Source organism: Sorghum bicolor, chromosome 10 (genome assembly GCF_000003195.3).
Source record: "Sorghum bicolor cultivar BTx623 chromosome 10, Sorghum_bicolor_NCBIv3, whole genome shotgun sequence".
Lineage (NCBI taxonomy): Eukaryota > Viridiplantae > Streptophyta > Magnoliopsida > Poales > Poaceae > Sorghum > Sorghum bicolor.
In genome coordinates this window covers 48,680,664-48,704,988 of record NC_012879.2, presented here as the reverse complement: position 1 = coordinate 48,704,988, position 24,325 = coordinate 48,680,664, and the positions used below count along the sequence as shown (strand labels likewise).

The 24,325-nt window shown below is 42.2% G+C and overlaps 1 protein-coding gene across 1 annotated transcript; it reads right to left on the bottom strand.

Annotated features, from left to right (window-relative positions):
• On the bottom strand, nucleotides 2,179–22,696 carry LOC8076700 (putative disease resistance protein At1g58400). The gene is made up of 3 exons (XM_021450307.1): nucleotides 21,364–22,696; nucleotides 17,171–17,758; nucleotides 2,179–4,199 (listed from the first exon to the last, which is right to left on the bottom strand). The coding sequence occupies exons 1-3, from the start codon at nucleotides 22,513–22,515 to the stop codon at nucleotides 2,445–2,447; spliced, it is 3,495 nt and encodes a 1,164-aa protein (XP_021305982.1). The 5' UTR covers nucleotides 22,516–22,696; the 3' UTR covers nucleotides 2,179–2,444.

The following is a 24,325-nucleotide window of genomic DNA, read 5'->3' as shown; positions in this document are numbered from 1 at the left end:
TGCACTAGAGGCCAGTAGAAATAGGTTACCAACTGCCTATATAGTATGTCCCTGTACTAGTGACATCAGCTTCCAGCAATGGAAAAAGTCTACTTTTCCTTCCTCAACTTTTAAGAAAGTACGCTTTTCCTCCCTCAATTCCAAATCTGGGAAAATCACCTCCCTCAACTTTTCAAACCGTGCATTTCGCCTCCCTAGAGCGGTTTCGAAGGCGGTTTTACTACAGTAATATGGTGGTTTTATCTTTTTCTTTTTTAATTATTTTGTCTGAATCTTTGAAAAATCATAGTAAATCATAGAAAAATTATAAAATGAAAAATTTTGGACTCTACACAAGTAGATCTACATAGTAAACATATAATATGGTATGCTTTAGTACAAAGTTTTTGCTATAAAGGTTTTGTCCTTTTCTTTTATTTATTTATTTGGCTGAATCTTTGAAAAATCATAGTAAAACATAGAAAAATTATAAAATATAAAATATATTTTTCTTAAACTCCACATGAGTATATATATACAAAATGAACATATAATATATGTATGTTTTAGTCTGATAAAATAATTATAGAAGCTGCAACTATGAATTATTTCAATTAGTTACAGAAAAACATAGATCTAAAGCTACAACAAAAGAATTATATTAAAGCATACCGTATTATATATTTACTATGTAGATATGCTCATGTGGAGTCTAACAAAATTATATTTTATGACTTTTCTGTAATTTACTATGATTTTTCAAATATTTAGCCGAAATAAATAAAAAAAATACAAAACCTTTATAGCAAAAACTTTGTACTAAAGCATACTATATTATATGTTCACTGTGTAGATTTACTTATGTGAAGTTCAACAAAATTGGATTTTCTATTTTATGATTTTTCTATGATTTACTATGATTTTTCAAATATTCACCCGAAATAATTAAAAAAGATAAAGATAAAACCACCGTTACTATAGTAAAACCGCCTTTGAAACCGCTTTAGGGAGGTAAAATGTATGGTTTAAAAAATTGAATGAGGTGATTTATCCAGTTTTGAAGTTGAGAGAGAAAAAGTAAACTTTCTCGTAAAGAAAAGTAGACTTTTTCCTCCACAACCTCAAGATGGTTCAATCATGTGGCATCACCATGTGGCAGCAAACTGTTGAAGCGTAAGCCCATTGGGCTTTCACGATAGAGGCCCAGTCTATGTAGAAGCAGCACCGTGGTCTCCCTTGTTCGCTTTCAGTTTGGAGTAGCACCAGAGAGTTGGTGGCAGTGTGGGACGTCGTCGGGTTCTGGCGTAAAAATGATCACTTGTTAAATAGTAGCAACAACCTGACAAGGGCGGAAGAGATACTTCACTCTTAAAATTACCAGAGACTCCCGGGATCATCTTTATCATGGGGGAAGAATGGCTAGCCCGTTCGGTTAGGGCTTTTCCTAGCCAGAACAGATCCTGGTGAAGAAATGGGTATACAAACTACACAGCTATTCCTGGTAAGATTGGTTCTAGGACTTCATTCCTTGGACGAAACCGAATGGAGCCTAAGTGGCTTGGCCACTCTCCGAGGGAAAATTTGCAAGACTATGTTCATTGGCGGACGCACGAGGGGGGCTGGGGTGGCTGCAGCCCCCCTCTTGGGCTCAAATTTTTTGTAACAGTTTTTTATTTTTTAGCAAAAGACTCTATATGTATTTGGTATTTTTTATGCTTATTTTATGAATCTTTGCCTTTGAATACTTTGAATTAATATTGAATTATCAATCTTAGTTATAGTTATATATATTAGGTCTTGTTTAGTTTCCAAAATATTTTGTAAAATTTCTCAGATTCTCCATCACATCGAATCTTGCGGCACATGCATGAAGCACTAAATATAGATAAAAGAAATAACTAATTACACAGTTTATCTGTAATTTGCGAGACGAATCTTTTGAGCCTAGTTAGTCCATGATCGGACAATATTTGTCAAATACAAACGAAAATGTTACTATTCCTATTTTGCAAAAAAAATTTAGAACTAAACAAGGCCTTAGTGTACTGTATTGAGCGAGAAAAAAAAATTAGCCCATATTATTTAGCCCCCCTTTTGGTCTGTTTCTGGATCCGCCACTGACTATGTTCCCGTATCTGATCCTCTCTGTTTTTGAGAGGGGAATGCAAAGACCTCATTCTTTCACTAGCATACTGGATATCGAAAGAACAGAAATTTTATTGATAAATTGCTACATGGTGATTAGATTATCACATCTATCTCTCTACATTACGTCTAGAAATTTACAATTTGGGATCGAGGGACTACCTATCTAGTTTTGGTTCAGAAGACAGGAAATAAAGAATATTAATTAGAGAGAATTGGACAAATTAAGAGGAACAAAAGAAAATGCACCAGCCAGAAGAGCACATGTGGAGTTGTGGACCTGGAGCAACCACCACCATTATTATCAGGATAAAACATTGTTAGTCCAGTTTCAAGTCAAGATTTTTGTTATGATGCTGCTTAACTTTCTGCCGCAATTCTGCCTTGACCGTGTCGTCAAAAGAACCCTTGAGCCACACATGCTTGAGTTTAGCTGGACGCTCTATCCCAGAAAACATGAGCGACGACCCTTCCAAGCAGTGAACCTTGAGCAGCTCAAGTTCAGTCATCTCATTTTCTGCAAACTTCATATGTAGGTTGGAGCTGCAGGCTATCTCGAGGACCTTGAGTTCACAGAATTGGTTGGGTGTATACCAGGTGCCACTGTCCATCATGTCACTGAACTGGAGCTCAACATCTTGGTCCGTTTTGAAACGGAAGCTAAGGGTCTGCAGCCTTCTCACCTGCCCAAGGGCCTGTAGGGAGCTCCAGTGTGTGTATTTTTCTACATGTACGTGTATTTTGAGACGCTGTAGGTTCCCTGGAGGGGTGAGTTTAGCCAACCAGTCCAAATCCTTGTCCATGTGGAGCTGCAGTGACAGTGATTCCAAATGGCTATGACTCAGGATAGCAGAAAACAACCCCTTGAAGTTACTCCTGCTGATGCCAGATACTCCTAGCTTATGGAGTTGGGTCAGGTTCTTGAGCTCCTTCAGGGTGCCCCTACCACCTCTTGCGTTGACGTTGACAACACCCAGTGTGTGCATGGCGATCAGTGCCCCAATGCCTCCAGGCACCATGACGCCATCACAAGCATCAACGACATGTCCATGCTGCCTACTCCTCCGGGGTGTTGAGGGCTCCTCGTCAGTCGACGCTACCTTTGTGCCGGCATTGATATACTGAAGTTTCTGCAGCTTGATGATGCTCTTAGGAAGCTTCGTCACAGAGGTGTACTTTATGTCCAAAGATTGGAGCTGCCTTAGGTCACCTAACAGATCTGGCAGGCGAGATACCTTTGTGCATCTTCGCAGGGACAGGAACTTGAGGCGAGGTAGCTTCTTCACTGTTTCTTCGACGTCATCATCAGTTATACTTGTGTCCTCCAGATCCAGAACGCGAAGCACTCTCATCCTGTCAGATATGAAGAATGGCTTCCACTCTTTGGATACAGTCAAAGACCGTAGCCGCGAGAAGTCCAAGCTTTCGAAGACAAACCTGTCTCTCCTCCAGCTGCTCCCTATTGCCAGGTGCTGTCCTGCACGTTGTGTGCTCATCGTGCTGTCCTGAACCAGTACGGAGACCTCCAGTGGAAGGAAAATGTTCTCTTCCATCTCCCTTGAGATGAAGTAGTCCAGGAACAATGAGTTGATCTGACAAGAAGTCGTTCTCATGTCACCGGCCCTGGTATGTGTCTCCATCATGCCAATGGTGAGAAGCTCATGGATGAGCTTCTCTGTATATTCCACCATGCTATTGCTGTCAGTGCCCTCACAGTAGCCCTCCGCAATCCACCGCCTTACCAAACGATTCTGACGAATGACACTGCTTTGAGTAAAGAGTGACAGATAGAAGATGCATTTTCTGAGGAGTTGAGGACAAGCCTGAAATCTTGAATACATCCAGGTGAATACGTCCTGGAAGCTATCCAGCCCCTTCCTGGTCGTCTTCAGTGCATACATAAAGTTGGCATTCAAACGCCGGGCCTCCCGTATGAAGTTTGGTACTTCGGCCAAATACTTAGCTAAAGCAACAATTAGTTTGGGAAGTCTGCCGCACTTGTCTATGATAAGATCTGCTTCAACCATCATGTTAGAATCCCCCTTAGACGATGTTCCATCAGGTTTAAAGGTGTCCTATTGTATATAGAAAATAAAAATTGTATCAGTAAATAGGAAGACAAACACACAAAAAAAATCATATATTTTAATATCATATTAACATATTACTGTCTTCCTACGAATTAGAGGCTCCAAGAGTACAAAATGGCGGAAGAGATGGCTAATTTAATCTGTATACACATATAGTCATTTTTTTTGTCATTCAACTTTTCGTATAATAGCATATGTTGGTAACTTAGATGTAGATTTGAGTGGTTTGGTTAGTTTGTGTAAATTATGTATCATATAATGTCAATTTAGATGGTTACTTTATTTAGACATCTCTCATAATGTTAAAGGTGGGTAATTTAGAAGCCTATTAAGGGGTTCCTTTAAATATGTTCATTTTCATATTAGCAGATGTGAGCTTATTTTTCAGGAAACGGAATAGAACTAGATTGCTATTATTTTTACAGACTATGTATCAGATCGATGGCTGGATATCAGGTACGTTGCTAATAACTTTTATAAGAATTTCTAGTGTATCTTTTGAAAATTAAACTTAGGGCTCCATTGGGGGGGGGTCACTAATTAGTAGTAGAAAGATAATGAAAGAGGTAGTTATTTTAACATAAATTTAGTGGCTATTTATGCATGTTATTTTCGTAATGTGAGAGGTTGATGTTTTTTTAAGAAAGTAGAATAGATCGAACAGCTATTAGTGATTATTATGGGCCACCCAATTGATGACACAATGATTGTGACTTTTGTGCAAAATTTTAGGGTATGTATTGTTTCTAGCACGTGTCATGAGAATTGACATGATATTATTTTTTTCGAGCAAACATGTATACATGAAATATGCTACCATGTAGTGGCTAAATGTAGGATGCAAGTATAAGTGACAAAAATATAGTCACATAGCCAAGAATAAGTGCAATTCAATGGATATATAACATATAATGACATTGATTATTTATTTTCATTATATTAACTAGTCCATCAACTCGTGCTTCCACACGGTCTAGAGACTAAATGACAAAAATATGACATTTGATTATTAAACATCTATGACTAATAAAAGTTACTTATGTTAATTCATATGTTTTTTCTAATTGTTTTTTTGCTAACACAATTTGCATATTATAGTTGTGATGAACATATTAACTACTAATCAGTATGTTTTTCATATGTACTAATCATTTTTTCTTTGACAAAATTAAATTGAAACCATAGCTTTCCTTTGGTGGCTCTCTACTACAAGATTGATTAACCGCAACAAGCCCATTTTCACCTCCGTGGCGGGCACAGTTTTTGCCCGCCACAGTTATTCAACCGCACCCACTTGCTTCTAGCCACAGGAACACCCGCTGCGGTAAACGATTAACCGTAGCGGACAACATAAAGTGCCCGCTTTGGTTAATGGTATTAACCGCAGCGGGCAACGTAACAAGCCTGCTACAGTTAATCGTATCTTATTGTACCGTGAATACATATTTTGATTTTTTTAGAAAAAAAATAAATTTATTCATCGCTCAGGATTTCTTATAACTCATATTTTTCTTTACTTACTTTATATTTGTATTGTATATTGTAAACTACACTCTTAAGTACAGAAATAGCATAATGTATTGAAAATCGACACCAAGTCACTTAGGCCTTGTTTGGATATATGTGCATCCACCTAAATGTTGGAGTGAAATGGAATGAAGAACTTAGTTTAATTTTACTCTAATTCACTTCAACATATGTGGATTGAGATGAATACATGCGCATCCAAACAAAGCCTTAGGATCGGTGGTACTACTCGAAGTGAGATCTAATGGGTTAGCAATGTTAACGTTAAGGAGTTATTATTTTATGTAATTATGTTAGTACCACATGTAGAGATGATTTTTTATACTAGTGGTAGATGTTGATAATTTAGATACAAATTTGAAGTGTTACCTTATTTATCATTCATAATGATAGAACATGGATACTTTATATAAACACTTTAAGTCATTTAAAACTATCTTTCATGATGATAGAGGTATGCAATTTAGATACAAGTTTGGGGTTAGTTCGAATTTATATAATGGCATATAAGGACAACTAAAAGCAAATTAGAGCATTCCTTTATGTAATTTTTTGATAGCAGAGGTACATTTTAAAATGAAATAGATCCAATGAGTAATATTAGTGATTGTGATTGGAGTCTACCAAAATGGAAGGCCAAATGTTTCTAGTTACTATATAAATTTGTAGGATTTATCTTTTTCCCCTATCTCACCATGTTTAAATTAACGTGAAGGGTTCGTTGAGGCCTTCAATTTAATAGTAAGATAGTCCGTGACAATAAATTATGTAAACTACTACTTTTAGTATTTTTTTATGATTTTTTAGCAAACAATTGTAAAATATTTACATGATAGTTTAATTGTTTGTACTCTATTTTCTTAAAATACTACTACACATAGAGTTTTATTTGCTATAAAAATTGATTATCTTGAGCATGGTGGTGTAAGTTGAAACGACTGTCTATGCCGTTGCAGTAACTAAGAAAGTATAGTTTAAATGAATGTTTATGCCATTACAATAACTAAAAAAGTGTAGTGTAAGATCTAGGATCTTTTTTTTGTAAAGTACCGAAGGCGAGTTAATAAAAGGTACAATAAGAGATATTGTTTATTTATAATTAACATGTGGATAAAAAAACAGTATCTACTAAGATAAAAGTTTGAACGCTAATTCTAGACTCATACATCATTAGATGTAGGCTACAATTAAGCTAATATTGTAGGGAGAGGGAGAGATAGTGTGCACAAAGATAAATAATTTTGATGTGTTTTAGGTAATGATTTTATCAATGATCTTCCCATAATTACCCCTTCTAACTTTGTAACACTACTACAGAATGAGGCATTGGTCGATGCCCAAAATGGCCAAAAACCTCGGCCTTTTTGCGGCCCGGGGTTAAAGACCCCTTTAGCACCGTGTTACAAACCGGTGCTAAAGGGTCCTGCCCAACGGCTACTGACATGTGCTGTCGGGGCATGGACCCTTTAGCACCGGTTTTTAACACGAACCGGTGCTAAAGGGGTCCCTTTAGCACCGGCCAGAGCCACGGGCCGAGGCAAACCCTTTAGCACCGGTTTGTGTTACAAACCGGTGCTAAAAGGTAACCCTTTAGCACCGGTTTTTGCTCTGAACCGGTGCTAAAGGTCCGGTTTATAGGCCGGCTCCCTCCTCCCCTCTGCCCATTTGAAACCGAGAGCACCATTGTTGTTCTTGGAGCTTCTTCTTGCTTGTTCTTCATTTGTTCTTCATCTCCAACGCCCATCGTTGATCTTCTTCGACTCCGTCATCGTCTCTTCGTGCTTGGAGGTGACTAACTTCAGCCTTTCTTGTCTTTTTCATGTTGTTTTTGGCTTGTGATGTTCCCATCATTTTTTAGCTCAAATCCACTTTGTTATTTTGAATCATTCACATGAATTAGTATCCATATATATATATATATCATATTTCATGGTTGACCTAGTTTTAATGTATTTTGCAAGAATGAATTATAGTATATTTTTATGATCATAGAAAGTAGGATAGTTCAAATTAATTGGTTTGTTAATATCACTTGATTTATTTTTATTACTACATATAATGTCCATTGTATCATACATGTTTACTAGTAAATGTGGAATTTATAATTGTTTTAAAATTGAGTATGGATAGTAGATGGCAACCGTGACCGGGTCTTCAGTCTCTCAACGGGTTCAAAAGCGATACCGTCCGGAACTCCCTCTCATTACTTGTGGCAAGTGTGGGCAGAAGATTTTGATGGAGTACAAAGTGTCGAAAGAGGGAGTAAACAAGGGTCGTATATTCTACAAGTGTCCAGATCGTAACGTGAGTTATTTCCAGACATTTGCTTATATATATGCATATTTTTTTAAATGATATTAATTAAACTTTTGATTCTCTCTTTTAATTTCAGTGGGACGGTACCGGCGGATGTACAGGTTGGTACTGGGAGGAAGAATACATTGAACACATTAAGAAATCTTTTGCACAGGTGGTTGAGGCTGAAGGTGGTGAGGCAGTGAGCCGACGAAAGGAGTTCAATGATGTTGATCAAGCGAACTATCTATTATAGTTGGGATCAGACGCGAACTAATTATGTTGCTTAAGTGCATTTTAGTTTTGTTTTTTTTAATGCTAGTTGCGATTGTATTTGTTGTAGCCAAGCTTTCCTAAATTAATCAACTATGTATCTTAGACATGTTGTGCAATAAGATGAGAAACTATATGTGTGCATGGTTTTCATAATATATATGTTATCTTTAATGCAGATGGTAACACGTAATTGGATGTATAATGCCGATCGGCGCTCCGAAGAGTTCATTAATGGCGTGCACTATTTCTTTAGTGTGGCCGAGTCAAATAAGAGGGACGGTTTCATGTGCTGTCCATGTGCCGTGTGCAAGAATTTGACGGAATATTCTAACTCAAGAACTCTTCATTCACACTTATTAAAGTCTGGTTTCGTACCAAACTATATTTGTTGGACCAAACATGGAGAAAGCGGGATTATAATGGATGAAGGTGAAGAAGAAGAAGAAGAAGAAGAAGAAGAAGAATTGGACCATGCCAATATTATTGCTCAGTACGGTGGCTTCAATGATGTTGCAATGGGGGCAGATAATGAAGAAGAGGTGGCGGCAGAAGATGATCGGAGCGATGATGCTTTTGGTGATGCCATCCGTGATGCACAAAGAGAATGTGATAGTGATAAAGAGAAAGCCAAGTTCGAGCGCATGCTAGAGGACCACAGGAAATCGCTATATCCCACCGCTGAAGAGGGGCAAAAAAAGCTGGGTACCACACTAGAATTGCTGCAATGGAAGGCAAAGAATGGTACATCTGACAAGGCATTTGGGCAGTTATTGAAGATCATAAAAAAGATGCTTCCGAAAGGCAACGAATTGCCCACCACTACGTATGAAGCAAAACAGGTTGTCTGCTCTTTGGGATTAGAAATCCAGAAGATACACGCATGTCCTAATGACTGCATCCTCTACCGTGGGGAGGAATACGAGAATTTGGATGCATGTCCAGTATGTAAGGCATCACGGTATAAGATTAGACGAGATGATCCTGGCGATGTTGAGGGTGAAGAACGTCATAGGAAGAAAATTCCAGCCAAGGTTATGTGGTATGCTCCTATAATACCACGATTAAAACGTCTGTTCAGAAATAAGGACAATGCAAAGTTGTTGCGGTGGCATAAAGAAGACCGTAAGATAGACAATATGCTGAGACACCCTGCCGATGGATCCCAGTGGAGAGCGATAGACAGAGAATTCCCAGATTTTGCAAATGATTCTAGAAACTTGCGGTTCGCCTTAAGTACAGATGGTATGAATCCTTTCGGTGAGCAGAGCAGTAGTCACAGCACTTGGCCAGTTACTCTATGTATCTACAACCTTCCTCCATGGCTATGCATGAAGCGGAAGTTTATTATGATGCCGGTGCTTATCCAAGGACCGAAGCAACCTGGCAATGACATAGATGTCTACCTTAGGCCATTAGTTGAGGAACTTCCACTTTTATGGAGCAAACTAGGAGTTCGCATGTGGGATGAGTACAAACAAGAGCACTTTGACCTGCGAGCATTGCTGTTTGTAACAATCAATGATTGGCCAGCTCTGAGTAATCTTTCAGGCCAGTCAAACAAGGGATATAATGCATGCACACATTGTTATGAAGACCTTGACTGTGTATTTTTGAAAAAATGTCGAAAGGTCGTGTACCTTGGCCACCGTCGGTTTCTTCCTGTGAACCACCCAGTACGAAAGAAAGGCAAGCATTTTAAAGGCAAGGCAGACCACCGGACCAAACCTCTCAATCGAACCGGGGATGATGTACTCGAAATGGTCAAGGATATAAAAGTAGTATTTGGAAAGGGACGAGGCAGCGAACCTATTCCCAAGGATGCTAAGGGACACGTACCCATGTGGAAGAAGAAATCCATATTTTGGGAGCTACCTTACTGGAATGTCCTAGAGGTCCGCAACGCGATCGACGTGATGCACCTGACAAAGAATCTTTGTGTGAACTTGCTCGGATTCATGGGTGTCTACGGGAAGTCTAAGGATTCACTTGAAGCACGACAAGACTTGCAGCGCATGAAAGAACGAGACAACCTGCATCCAGAAAAGACAGATGATGGACGTCATTACTTAAGCCCCGCTAGCTACACTCTGAGCAAAGAAGAGAAGGAAAGCATGTTTGAATGTCTTAGCAGCATCAAGGTCCCATCTGGATTCTCCTCCAATATCAAGGGAATAATTAATGTGCCAGAGAAGAAATTCCTGAACTTGAAGTCCCATGACTGTCACGTTCTAATGATGCAATTGCTGCCGGTCGTTTTAAGAGGAATTCTACCTCCACACGTACGTCTAGCCACCGTAAAGCTATGTGCATTCCTCAATGCAATTTCTCAGAAGGCAATCAATCCAGAGCAACTAGCTACTCTGCAGAATGATGTCGTTCAATGTCTCGTCAGCTTTGAGTTGGTGTTCCCTCCATCCTTCTTCGATATCATGACACACCTCCTAGTTCATCTGGTCAAAGAGATTCGTATTCTCGGTCCTGTGTTCCTACACAACATGTTCCCCTTCGAGAGATTCATGGGTGTCCTAAAGAAATATGTCCATAGTCGTTCCCGGCCAAAAGGAAGCATTGCCAAGGGCTACGGAACAGAGGAGGTCATAGAGTTCTGTGTTGACTTTATTCCAGACCTTGACCCAATTGGCATTCCTGAATCTCGACACGAGGGCAGACTCAGCGGAAAGGGAACACTTGGGAAGAAAACATATATTGGTACGGGAAACGATTACTTCAATAAAGCACACTACACAGTTCTCCAGAACTCCTCATTGGTGGAACCATATGTTGAGGTACACAAAGATTTCCTACGGTCCCAGTGGCCCGGGAAGAATGAAGCTTGGATAATGCGTCAGCACATGGAAACTTTTGGCGATTGGTTGCGCAAAAAATGTCAAGGGTTTTGTATATATTTTTGTTTGTACTATATATTATTCTAGTTCTTTTTTATTAATGTATTACTTGGCTTAAAAGATCCTAGTATTATTTTTAGAGCACTCCAACACTTTCATTTGTAGTAGTATTAGTGTATTTCTTATCTTATATAGAATATATATATATATATATGTATGGTTGCAGACATAGAAATGGCTGACCGTCCTCATGATGATCCTGATTATATGGAAGCTGCCATTCAAAATATGATCGACGACGGTAGTCAGTACTTTGTTGATTACCACGACATCATGCAAGGCAATCCTACTGAGCAACAAGAGGGCAATGCCCCTGAGCAACAACTTGTCGTGCAACAAGAAGAAAATATTGACGAGGTATGTAAATGTAAACATATATAAATAATGCATCTCTTACATTAGGTTTTAGACTTATTACTTGGTTATTAATTTAGTATTTTTGTTTCTATATGTACGTGTAGCCTTCTGGATCGACCACTACGGGGAGAAGCGTACCTCCACGAGGGCCAAAGAAGCCGTTGGAGGGCCGCTATGTAATCTCTGAGTTTGAGATAGCTACAGGCAGACCACTTGGTGAGCATGCAAATAAATATGTTAGTCACTGTGGATATCTTGTAAGAGATCAAATACCGATCAATTGTTGTGAATGGAGAGAGAAGCGAGGTGCTCCTGAGATCAGTTTTGTCTCTGATCGTGACAAGGAGTTAGTTTGGAAAGCCGTCACAGACGTTTTCACCTTCGACACCAACGATGAAGAGTTGAAGGTGCGAATTTATGACTGGACTATGAAGAAGATGGCAGTACTCTTCCAAAATTGGAAGAAGTCTTTGTACAATAAATATGTCAAGAAAAACGAGACTCCAGATTTCAACCTCAAGCAATATGTAAAGCTGAGGGCCTTCTGGGATGACTTTGTGCAGTACAAAACATCAGAAGAGGGCGAGGAACGAGCCAATAGAAACAAAGAGAATGCCAGTACAAAGAGAAAGCTCGTGAAGAATGGATGCAGGCAGAGATTCAAAGGCAAGTGCAAGCAGCACTTAGTCAAATGACGAAAGGGCAAGGTACATCACAGCCTGAGGTCAATGTTAGCCCCCCAGGCCAGTTGAAAAGCAGCTGCGCATCCACGGAAGTACCAACCATTCAGGATGACACGAAGCTACACTTCCCCGTGGATGATGTCACAGAGGCTTTTACTACCTGTGAGCTGCATGTACCAGATGGGAATGCCACCAAAAAGGTGGCTATCGCTGTTGTCAACCCTATCGACCGAACGGGCACTCCAAGAATCCATAATCGACCAGTACCTGGTGGATATGCTAGCGTCTCGGTTGATAGGGTTGAGAAAGGTTGTGGCAATGTGCCACTAGACATAGAAGGGGGAGACGGAGAGAAGACCTTAGGTGAAGCTGAGAAGACATTTATTTGTTGGCGCAAGCGCTTCATAATTATTCCTCAGCATAGGTTTGTGTGTGATTTTACTTCTTATATTATTTATTATGTATTGAAATTTAAAAAAAGTTTACTCACAAAACTTGTAATTGTTTTCTTTGCAAGGACTCCTCCAACCTAAGTCCAGTTCTCTCCCCAGCGCATCATAGTGCTGCGGGCGGTGACAATGCTGGATCTCCTCCAACACCTGCGGCGGCCACACCGACCCCGCCACCGCCTCCACCACGGTCTCCACCTCCTCCACCGAGGTCTCCAACTCCTCCACCGCGTTCTCCAACTCCTCCACCGCGTTCTCCAACGCCAAAAAGATCGGCCCCACCCCCTCCACCGCCTGCACCGCCCTCTCCAAAGAGTGCACGGTCGGTCCCCTCGCCTCCAAAGCGAGGTAGTAAGAAGCGGTCCGCCCAAGAAGGACCGAAGTCATCGGTCCCACCTCCAAAGAAGGCTGCCTCAGCAAAGAGAGCTAAGACGCCAGAAAAATTACCTTACGAAAAGAGTGAAGAGGAGGTAATTGCAACATCTAAAGCTGAGGTCCAACAATTTTTTGATAAAATAAAGGAGGAAAGGAAAAAACGGCTTAACCCAGAAAAGCCGTACTTTTATGTGAAGCCATCGGAACTGAGGCAGAAGGTGGCGGACCATCAAAAGAAGCAACGCGAAGCTCAGAAAAAGCCAGCACTTTCGGACTATGAGCGGTCTCTGGTCAAGTCTTCACAGCCTACTAAGAAGAGAGTAGGAAAGGGGGTCCCACAGCTCGGAGAAGTATCAAAACCGGTGCCCCCTTTGATTGTGCCAAATCAATACGGCTCAAATGAAGACTTGATACCAAAGAAATCCTTAGCGTTGTCTGAGCTAGACTCGCTTGAGCGTTACTTTGGACAGAGCGGTTTAAATATGGAAGAAATTGCCGCCATTCTTGGATGCCAAACATTTGAAAAAGCCGAGGTAGTTGATCAATGGAGGGCAAGATATGAACCGGGCAGGAGTTTATTCGATCCTAAGCGTTTACACGAGCTCGGCACACAAATGTTTGCAATAAACAAATGGTGCATTGAGGCGTCTAAAAGGGGAGATAATTGGATTTCTGTTCGTATTAGACAACATCACTACTTCCGTGGAGATGACCTCATATACGTGCAGTTCGAAGAATTGCACCAATTATGCCACCTCGACGCTCTTGACAAATCTCTTGTCAGCTGCTTTTGTCTGTAAGTATTTTTTTCTTTTTATTATACTTCTAGCTTCTTTAATTACATGTATATAATCCTTACACACTTAGGATTTGTATGTATATATGCAGGCACCAAATGAGAGAGCTCAGAATGAGAAATGACAATAGTATTGGGTTCGTTGACCCTTGTATTGTTTTCAAGGCTCCGCAGGCAGTGTGGACAGCAGATCATGAGACAGAAGTCTGCACCAATCTTATGAGGTTCTTTGTGAACCAAAAAGAAAAACAAAAAATACTCTTCTCCTTCAACTTCAAGTGAGTTATATAGTTATTAAGTGCATGCATATTTTATTTAACATTATAGGACTGACTATATATATATGTGTGTGTAAACAGCTTTCACTGGATACTCATGGTCATTGAAATTCCCAAGAACCGGTTGATAATCTTTGACTCAATGAGAAAACCACAAGAAAATTATCAACAAATGGTAAACATTATTCAAAGGTACGTAATGTCGATCTCACCTACAAAAATATTATAATATGACTCTGTAATTATTAGTTCACTATATACAATGGCTGTGTATAGGGTTTGGGAAAAATTCATTGACCGTGAACATCTCAGTGGATGTAAAGCGCCGCTTAACATAATACATCCACAAGTAAGTTCTACTAGCTAACAAAATTTCGCTAACTTTTAGCCTTCTTATTGTCGTGGTCGTGAATATTTTTATATATATATCGTACAGTGGTGTTTAAGACAAGAAGGGAGGAACAATCTATGTGCATATTACGTGTGCAAATTCATGATGGCACAAGTCAATCAAACACCCACAGACGCTCAGAGTACGTTACATGTCTCTTTTCATTATCTCCTGAATTATATTGAATAACTTAGATAACTAATACCTTTTTTATTTATTTCAAATTAAAGACCGAATGGCTGAGGGAAAAGGTCCTACAACAAGACCGAATCAAAGCTATCCAAGAGACGATAGCAGGATTTCTCCGCGACCAAGTGATCAATCCAAACGGCGAGTTTCACTTCAACGGCAACGAAACTCTTATTCCAAACACCGATGATCATTTGTATCGTTTGTAGACATTGGGAGAAAAAACTCTATGTATATATGTGTTACGAATTTTGTACATATAAAACTATATATATATATATATATAAAGCTTTTTACATATCTATTTAATTTTTGATGTGGTCTATTCATTTTATTATAGGCAAAGCTTAATTATTAAGCTAAGCCTATAATTTTCATTTATATATGCTTAATATGCGTGTAATATAAATATATTATTGTATCAGCAAAACATGTATTGAAAAACATGTTATTATATATTATATATAAACAATAAATAGAACCGAAGAAGTGAACAAAAAAAAAGAAAAAGAAACCCTTTAACACCGGTTGGTAGGGTCCTGCAACGTGGCAGCCCTGGCAGGACCCTTTAACACCGGTTGGTGTTACCAACCGGTGTTAAAGGGGGGGGGCTTTAGCCCCGGTTGCCCGAACCGGGACTAAAGGGTGGGCCTTTAGTCCCGGAAGGGCAGCACCGGCTCGGGAACCGGGGCAACAGGCCCTTCCCGACCGGTGCTAATGCCCGAACATGCAGCAGTGTAACCAGTGTAGGGGCATGGATCACTAGTACAGGTGCATACTATACAAGCGGTTGGTAACCTATTTCTACTGGCATTTTCCAGCACTGCCTGTGCTGGAGGCTAGTACAAATGGGTCAATTCCGCAGGTGGTTCCTTGTGAGCCGCCTGTAGAAAACATTTTCACAGCCGACTCTCTTAGAGAACCTCCTGTGAAATTTTTTTTATAGAAAATATGAAATCACGTTTTACAAATAAGAAAAAAAGATTTAATCCCAGGAAAGGCCCATTGGCGTCGCGCATTTTTTCACGGAAAATCATGCCCTACACGGCTAGTGGGTTTCAAACCTGAGACCTCTCCATCATGCGTAACCCGCCTCTACCACTCCACCTATTACTCAAATGTGTTTAGTTCCCCACGCATATTATCCTAAACTGAGCATACATTAATTATTTCAGGCCCTAAACAGATTTAAATGGTAAATTATCAACTGCAACGTTTCATAATTTTTCAAGATCTATAACTTTTATATTGGTAGTTTCTCCATCGGAGGTCATTTACAAAATTTGAATTTCAAATTTGAGAAATTCAAACGTTGTTTTCGACGACAAGATAATCTCAAATGAAAAAAATTATCAACTACAAAATTTCATAACTTTTCGAGATCTACAACTTTCATTTTGACAGTTTTTTCAAACAAGGTCATTTGAAAAGCTAAAAAATTCAATTTCAAATTATTTTTATAAGCGGTTTTCTTTCTTAGGAAAACCGCATGTAGAAATACATGATTTCTACAGCGATTTGTTAGGAAAACCGCCTGTGAAGATGCATTACAACCGCCTGTGTAAATGTAACATTTACACAACCACCTGTGGTAATGCATCTTCACAGACGGTTGGTAGCTCTGACACCACCCTTTTTATACTACAGGCGCGTGATAACTAAAACCGCCTATGGTATAAAAAGGGGGCGTCGATGTTGTACTCTTTTCTACTATAGTGGATTGATAGGCTACTTTAGATCGAATGGATGACCCAAATCAAATGATGCATTTTTATATTGTTATACATATATATTCAAGTTGCCACACGAGTTGATCAAATTATATTTTGTGAATTCAGTTTTCAATGAAACTGTGTGAACATGGTGGAAGTCTTTCGGAAATAGTTCCGGGTCAGCAGTAAAGCTTCTCTAAATAATTCCAGAATATAGATAAATAGACAACTTCATTTGTTTGGATAAAAATTTAATGAAGTAAATTGAAAGGAACACTAAGATCTATAGTACAACTAGAGTATGGTGGTAAGTATTATAAAGGTGTTGTGGAGGTGTGCGAGATGGTTTGTAAACGGACGGGATAATAATGGGTGGTCGTGAAGGAGAATATTTTTTGATAAGCTGGACGCCAAGCAGGTTTGCCACCCACAGACAGATAGTAGGTCTTATCTTTGCATACCACTTACCACAAAGGTATGCGATCATACAAATCAAAGTCCATGTGTCGACTGTTGTAATAATTAAAAAACCATGTTAACTATATGCCCCAAAACAGAGGTACTCTTGGTGTATGCTGACTTTATAACTATAGCTGGATGATGAAGCATGTGATACTAGCTATGAGATTCCTAATCCATGTTATTTCGCCAAATGAAAAGAGTATAACAGTACTTTCACTAGTAAGATCGTTAGCATGAAGCATATATATACACACACACACCTGGAAGAGACGACGGGCCGCATCAGCTTCTAGACCTCTGACGCGGCACACTGCATCGGCTGACGTTGCACAATGTCTGGCAACACTTTCTTCCCTGGTAATAACAATGATACAGCTTCCATAAGGAAAAACACCCGGTATCAAGTTAGCCTCTATCAAGTCCCAATCTTCCTTGGACCGCAGGCCGTCAACAACAACAAGGCACTGTTGTTGCTCGAGATATTTCCGACACAATTGGAAGATATCCTGGCCATGTTTTGGTGGTGTCGAGAAGATTTCAAGAAACAAGCTCTCACAGAAGTCGGTGATCTCGAACGGGTCGGGTACACTAACAACGTGTACGTAGCTTCCTTGATAGTACCAACCACGACTACTCTGATGGGTATATAGGGCTTGGACGAGAAAAGATTTCCCGGCACCAGCCACCCCGCACACTGAGACCACGCTGTGTGCTCGTACCTGGCTCCAAAGTGCATTTACTAATTCTGAAGAGCGCACGCCATGAAGGCCATGTACTTGCAGCCAATGGTCGGAGGCCTCTGGGTCATCGTCCTTCCAGCACCTCTCCGATGTGGTTGTTTTATTGCCCTGCAAATAAGAAGATCCAGAGAAAATGGATCAACAAATAGCAAGGTACATACGCAACGCAAGGCGCTAGATATATGGATAACGGGGCTGTTTGGTTCTACGCCATGGCCAGTACACCCAGCTGTGGGTTGTGGTGGCGGTGGCAAAAACTAGCGTTACACTTTGTGGCCAAAAACAAGTCTGCATATGTTGTGGGTGCCAAACACTATGCAGGAACCAAACACTAGCTTAGAAATGGTGGGCCACAAGTATGGCGAGGCAGAGTGTGGTGTCAAACCAAACATTATAGATGGCCATTGGGCCGGCCCGACTCGACATGGCCCGGGCCCGGGCTAGGCATGGTCCGCAGAGGGTCAGGCCAGCACGGCATGTCGTGCCTGCCAGGCCGTGCCTCTCCAGACCTCATGCCTGAACCTCAGCCCAAGCACGGCACTACGAGTTGGAAATCGTGTCGTGCTGGCCCGCTGAGCACAACCAAATTTAATTTGCGGGTCATGCCAACCTGTAGCCTTCTTCGTCGCTGCCACTAGAGAGAGAGAAACAGAGAGAGTGACGGGGATGGAGATGCAGCCGCGCCGCCGCGGGAGGTGGAGGCTTGGATCCATGGCGTTGAAGGTCAGATCCACCGCGTAAAAGGCTCCTGCTTCCTCACCCTCTTTGTCATTCGTGGGAGCCGAGAAGCGGAGGCCAGATCTTCTCCGGTTGAGGCCACCGCTGTGGGGGCTTAGAGGAAGAGACCGAGGGGGCTACCGACAGCGTGGAGGAGGCCACTGCTCGCTGCCTTTTCTTGCGTGGCGACCGGAGACACGAACGAGGCGAGTCGCGAGCGTGACCGAGTGGGAGGAGGGAGTGCGGCGGGGCCATGAGTGTGGTGTCATGGGAGGGGTGAGTGCGCCAGTGCAATGTAGGGTTAGGTCTTAGGGAATTGGGTGGGCTCTTAGCAGGTCATGCGAGGAGGTTGGGCCGCTACCAGGCCGCGCTCTATGGACTAGGCCATGCCTTATTAGCCCACGTGTCTGGGGTGTGGCCCAAGCACAGCCTGCTATATCAGGCCAGGTTAGCGCGGGCCTGTTGACTACCATGTCATGTCGTGCTTGGGTCAGGCCAAAAATGCGGGTTTCGTGCTAGGCCATCGTACCTCGAGCTGCATCGACATTTATACCAAACACTCCCAACATTATATCAATGACATGATCGGTAGCTAGCCGCCAGCGGGCGAGAGTATGTCTATGCATGGTCCAGGTTTCTTGGGTTCCAGTCAATTTGTAACCCGTGTCGGTAGTATATGGCCCCGGTTGGGTTGGTTTCATGTGATTTCCATGAAACTTCGACAACTCAATGGGTTGGTTTTGTTCAGTGGTTTCAATGGGTTCCACACAGAGGACGACGTACATCGTGAGTTCGAGATTGGCCGAAACGGGAGCGGCTGAAGTGGTAGGGCCAGGGGCACTAGCATCCACATCGTCGTGTTGGATGGCATCAAACTTGTTGTTCACCCTTAGCGGCTCTCCTCTGAGGCTCTAATGAGGCTAGGCTCGCCAATGGTGCCAAGCGCACGGGCAACCTCTATGCCACGGGGAGTCAGGGACAATGCTGAGTCTGACCTCATCTCCTTCCATATGATTTATAGGCATGGACGTTGTCGGCCAAACGACACATGTCAATCGCACCATGCTCCACCTCGTATGCAAGAGGAGCGCCAACGAGGCAACGATTGACGTGCTTTGTAGTAGTAGAGAAGGACGCTGCACACGGGACTGGAAACAGACAAGGCAGATGCAACATACACATGGCGGATGGGCCTCAACCGCGTTGTTCGACAACGATGTGTTGGTGCTGGTGCTGGTGCTGGAAATTCCTCCCAGTGGCGCTAACGGTGGGGTGGCAGGGTGTAGCCACGGTGCAAGTGAAGCTCGGCCTACAATTCCGGTGCTAGTGTGGTCATTGTTGTGTCGCTGGTCATCATCCCCGTTGTCATGCGTACCTACAACGGTAGCACCGGGAAGATCAATACGAGGTTCCATGGGTTACTTGGGTTTTACCCGTGACCTGTTAGAGCTACTCTGTCATAAAGCCAATTTTGATGTAAACCGAACCCAACCTGTGTATAGAGGGTGGACATGGTCTTGCATGGATTGGGCACGGTTCGGTGGCCGAGTTCAGCAAACCGATGAACAGGGGCTTGGTGAAACTGTGGATCTGGTACTTTGGACGATCGTGCGTACATTGTGCAAGTGCATAATATAGGCTTCCAAGGCCCTAGAATGCGCAATGATGTTTTGCTCAAACTCAAATACGTCAGCTATCGTGATGGCGCATGCAACCTCCCTCCATCGCATCTCCCTCTCCCTCCCACGTGTCTCCCTCTCCCTACCATGCCACGCTAGAGAAGAAGAAGAAGAAGAAGAAGAAGAAGAAGAAGAAGAAGAAGAAGAAGAAGAAGAAGAAGAAGAAGAAGAAGATGAAGAAGAAGAAGAAGAAGGTGATGGCATTAGGGTTCCAGCGAGCTCCCTCTCCGGCCTCTCCTCTTCTTCTACAACTCCAACGGGCTTATAAGGAGGCTTTGGGGAAGGCAGGCCGGCCAGGCGGTGGAGATGGCAGGGCATCGGTGTTAGGTTCCTAACAACGGTGGAGGCGGCAGGTCTAGTCGGGGCGGCAACACCCATGGCCAGAGCTCGCCGTGGAAGAAGTAAGAAGGAGAAAGAGGCCGTTGCGTCCGTGGCCACAGAGCTACGCAGTGAAACCCTAGCGCAACCACGGTGAGGCGGTGGGCAGCATTGGGGGTGGAAGGTGTGTAGCGTGGCTGGCGGCGAGAGTCGTCGGTGGTCGGGGCGGCGAGTGAGGAGGCAGGCATGAGGGAGACCGGTTGTCATCGAGGGAGAAAAAGGCGGCAGGAGCTGGCGCGCTTCGAAGTTACGGGTTGCTTGTCATCCAATATTTTGTGTTTATAGGCTACACGTCACAGCATAGGAAGTGACGAAGGTAACATGCATGCTTCACAACGACATATATAGGATGGATTCAGATCGGATCCATATGAAGTTAAATACAGATAGTGCTATTTACCATGTTTTTATTCAAATTCGATACTGATACTAGATTTCAACAATAATATTTGTCAATTAGTTTGTCGGTGGTCTCAAAAGAACAAAATCACTACGTATGTTGACAGTATGATTATACAACCCCGTAGATATCGACAACCCAATAATATATATGATAAATATTTTAATCATTAAACATATAAAAAACAATAAACATTAAATAGTATTTATCATTAAATAGTTTGAAATACAAAAAATAATTTTATTATGAATAACTAAAGCACTTAAATTAATATAATTGGCCATATTAAAACTAACTTTTATATGTCATTAAAAATAATAAACTTATATAATTTTACTAGCCACGTAGATAAGTTTTTAAATAGCTTAAATCATGCATATTACTTGTTATATTAAAGTTGATAGCTTTAATATTACCAATTAGTCACATATACAAGTTTTTGATGGCTACAGGAAAGTACTTTGTCGTATTCATGTATGATGAGCACTATGCAACTAGTAGTAAATAAATATATACTGCATGCAGTTGTTGGTATTTACCTGCCGATTTTTTGGAAGCACCTTCGAGAAGGCATAGATGGAGTGGTCAGTTGACAACTCCCGGAGCAACCATACATGGTATGGCTGTTCCGTGCACAGGCTTGCGATCTCAAGCTGCCGCGTTGACACAACGACTCGGCTCCCGTTCTTCATGTCTGGAAGAAACATCTTGACGGCATTCCACTCCACGACAGTGGAGAGATCTTCTAGAACGATGAGGTATCTATTCTCCTTGATTCTCTCCATGAATTCTGCAAGTATACTGTCTTGGGTTGCCTTCATCATCTCCAGCACTTGTTGCAGACGTACATTGTTAACTCCTTGCTCTTGGGTACTGGGCTCTTGAGTATTGGGCTCTTGGGTGTTGTCTTGTGTATTGGGCTCTTGGGTATTGGGAGAATTTGTGATGAACTCAGCCAACAAGCTCCGGATGAACTCATGGGGACTGAAAGGATGCATCAGCTTCACCCAAGCATGACAGTGAAACTTTCCACGGATTTCTGGCTCGTCATATGCCTTCTTGATGATGGATGTTGTCCCAAGATCTCCTCCTGTTCCAGACACCGCAATCACTTGAAGTTCGTTGCCCTCCCGTTTTATCAATCCAGCGAGGTCCAAAGTGCCTGCCTGATTATTATCAAAGCCATCCCTGGGCTTGATGAAGATGTCCAGGGTCCTCTGGCTGGCAGCAGGAGTTGGCAGCATGTGCTGATCTCCAGAGCTGCCGGTGAGGCTGTAGCGTATGTTCCTTTGGTTCACATCCTCAGCTTGGGCCTTGAGTTGCTTTATCTCGGCGACGGCTTGGTCCAGCGGCAGCATTGCTGGTACCACCTTGGGACGCAGTAAGCGGAATAATTGCCACAGGAAGGTCGACCGCTTTGTGTCCAGGTGAAGGACGAACTCGATGCAGTCTTCAGTGTCATAAGACAGGTCGCGGACCTGCCTCACCCAAGTCCTTGCCACCTGGTTCTTCATGCGCTCCCGCCCAGTGGTGTTGAGGAAGGATTGCATCATCTCGAATTCGTCCTTGATGAAAACAATGTCACGCTGCAGGATCTGCCATTTCTCCGCCTCTTCCTTGACAGCGGACCTGGCCTTGTTCACCAGCTTCTCAACCACCGTCTTGGAAATCCCAATGGCAAGATCTGCCATTGTTGCTCTCTCTCTCTCTTTCGATCTCTATGCAATGTTTTTTTTTTGCTTGTGTGTCAGAGGATAGGAGAAGCAAATGGTGATAACGCTCGCTGTTATACGCCTGCAATGCCACAAAAGCAAAGGGGAGGGGATTATAAATAGGACATTTGTCATCAGATCTCAAGCAACCTGATCGGAGAAGCAAAGAACAGTTTGCTTTCCAAGATGTGCGGGTAAGCACTCAAGGTATTTCTCCCTAGCCGGGCACCTAACGTAAACAACTTTGCATCCAGTTTCCTTTTGTTCACTAAAAGAATTGTCTTTATTTGTTCTTTTTTCGTGACGGAGAAGCAGAAGATAGCATCGCTGCTAATGCCATTGATTCTGCAAGAAGCTAAGCTAATGCGTGGAATTAAGCACTACACTTCACAGAACCAACCTAGCTAGCATGGAGGCCATAGAAAACATATTTTAGAATATGAATTGCGTTTTACCATATGTGCAGCAATTGTATATTTTTGAGTTATAATCCTTTTTAGTGGAACAAGTTAAATTGTGTTTTTTTTAAGTTATTCTTCGCCCAAAAAAGTTTCAGTTTTTTGGAAACATATTTTGATACAATATGATTCTTTTTTAATAAGAACTCAAGATAAGGCCACTTTATCCTACTTCATGTTTTCACAATGATACCGACCTCTTTGTTCTTTTTGTCTGGCGAGGCAGAAGCACATGCAAGTGACGGGTCCAATAAAAATCATCATCAAGAATTATAGCTCACAGAGAATAAACCATACTTGGACATATAAATATATATACTCATAGATATAAGCCCATACGTTGCACGGGGAGTTACATATTTACATATGCCTATGGCGTCACATATGGCTTGCAATTTAGATGAACATAATAAGAAATCTACACATCTAATTACATTGAAAATATGAAGCTCATTCTGGGTGTGATCAGTAACATTAAACCTGAGCTGCATTCAAAATTTCAGAAACAATGGAACGATGCGGAGTTAGGGTACCTCATTTATTACCTCACTGTTACAAAAAAGATTTACCGTGATCTTTTAAAAACATCCTCCGAGTCAAATAGAAATTTCAACGCCTCTAACGTTAACCGAGGTTGTCATTTTCTATTAACCGAGGCGGTTACAACAACCGCCTCATAAAATATATTAACCGAGGTGGGCACCCTTAAAATACCCGTCTTGGTTAATATATATTAACTGAGGCGGTCATCTAATGTAACCACCTCGATTAATAAATTAACTGAGGAAGCAAACATTATGTGTAACCGTCTCAGTAAATCAGGCCCAACCAAAAGTCCAACTGAAGACTAGCACCATGTCGGACTATATAAACAACACCTAAATCCTAACTCAGTTCATCCACACTCCCTCAGCTCCCTTGGACCGTGCAGCGCCCCTCTCCCTCTCCCACCAACGGCTACCTCCTTCCTCACTCCCTCCTTCCCCTCCCTCCCGGGCACCTCTCTCTCCCTTCCTCCGTCCCTTCGTGGCCACCTCCTTCCTCCCTCTCTCTCTCTCTCTCTCTCTCTCTCTCTCTCTCTCTCTCTCTCTCTCTCTCTCTCTCTCTCTCTCTCTCTCTCTCGTGAGGAGGAGGCACTCCTCCGGTGTTCGGCGGCGCAGGAGAGGCGGGCCGGCGACGCTCGGCTCATCCGAGGCTAGGTTGGGTGGTGGTGCGGCACTCCTAGTGGCGAGCACAAGACACAACAACGTGGTGTGACTGACCTAGTGGCACGGGGATGCCAAGCTCAAGGCTCGTGGATCTCCTGGCCTGGGCTCAGATGGGCTCGGTGG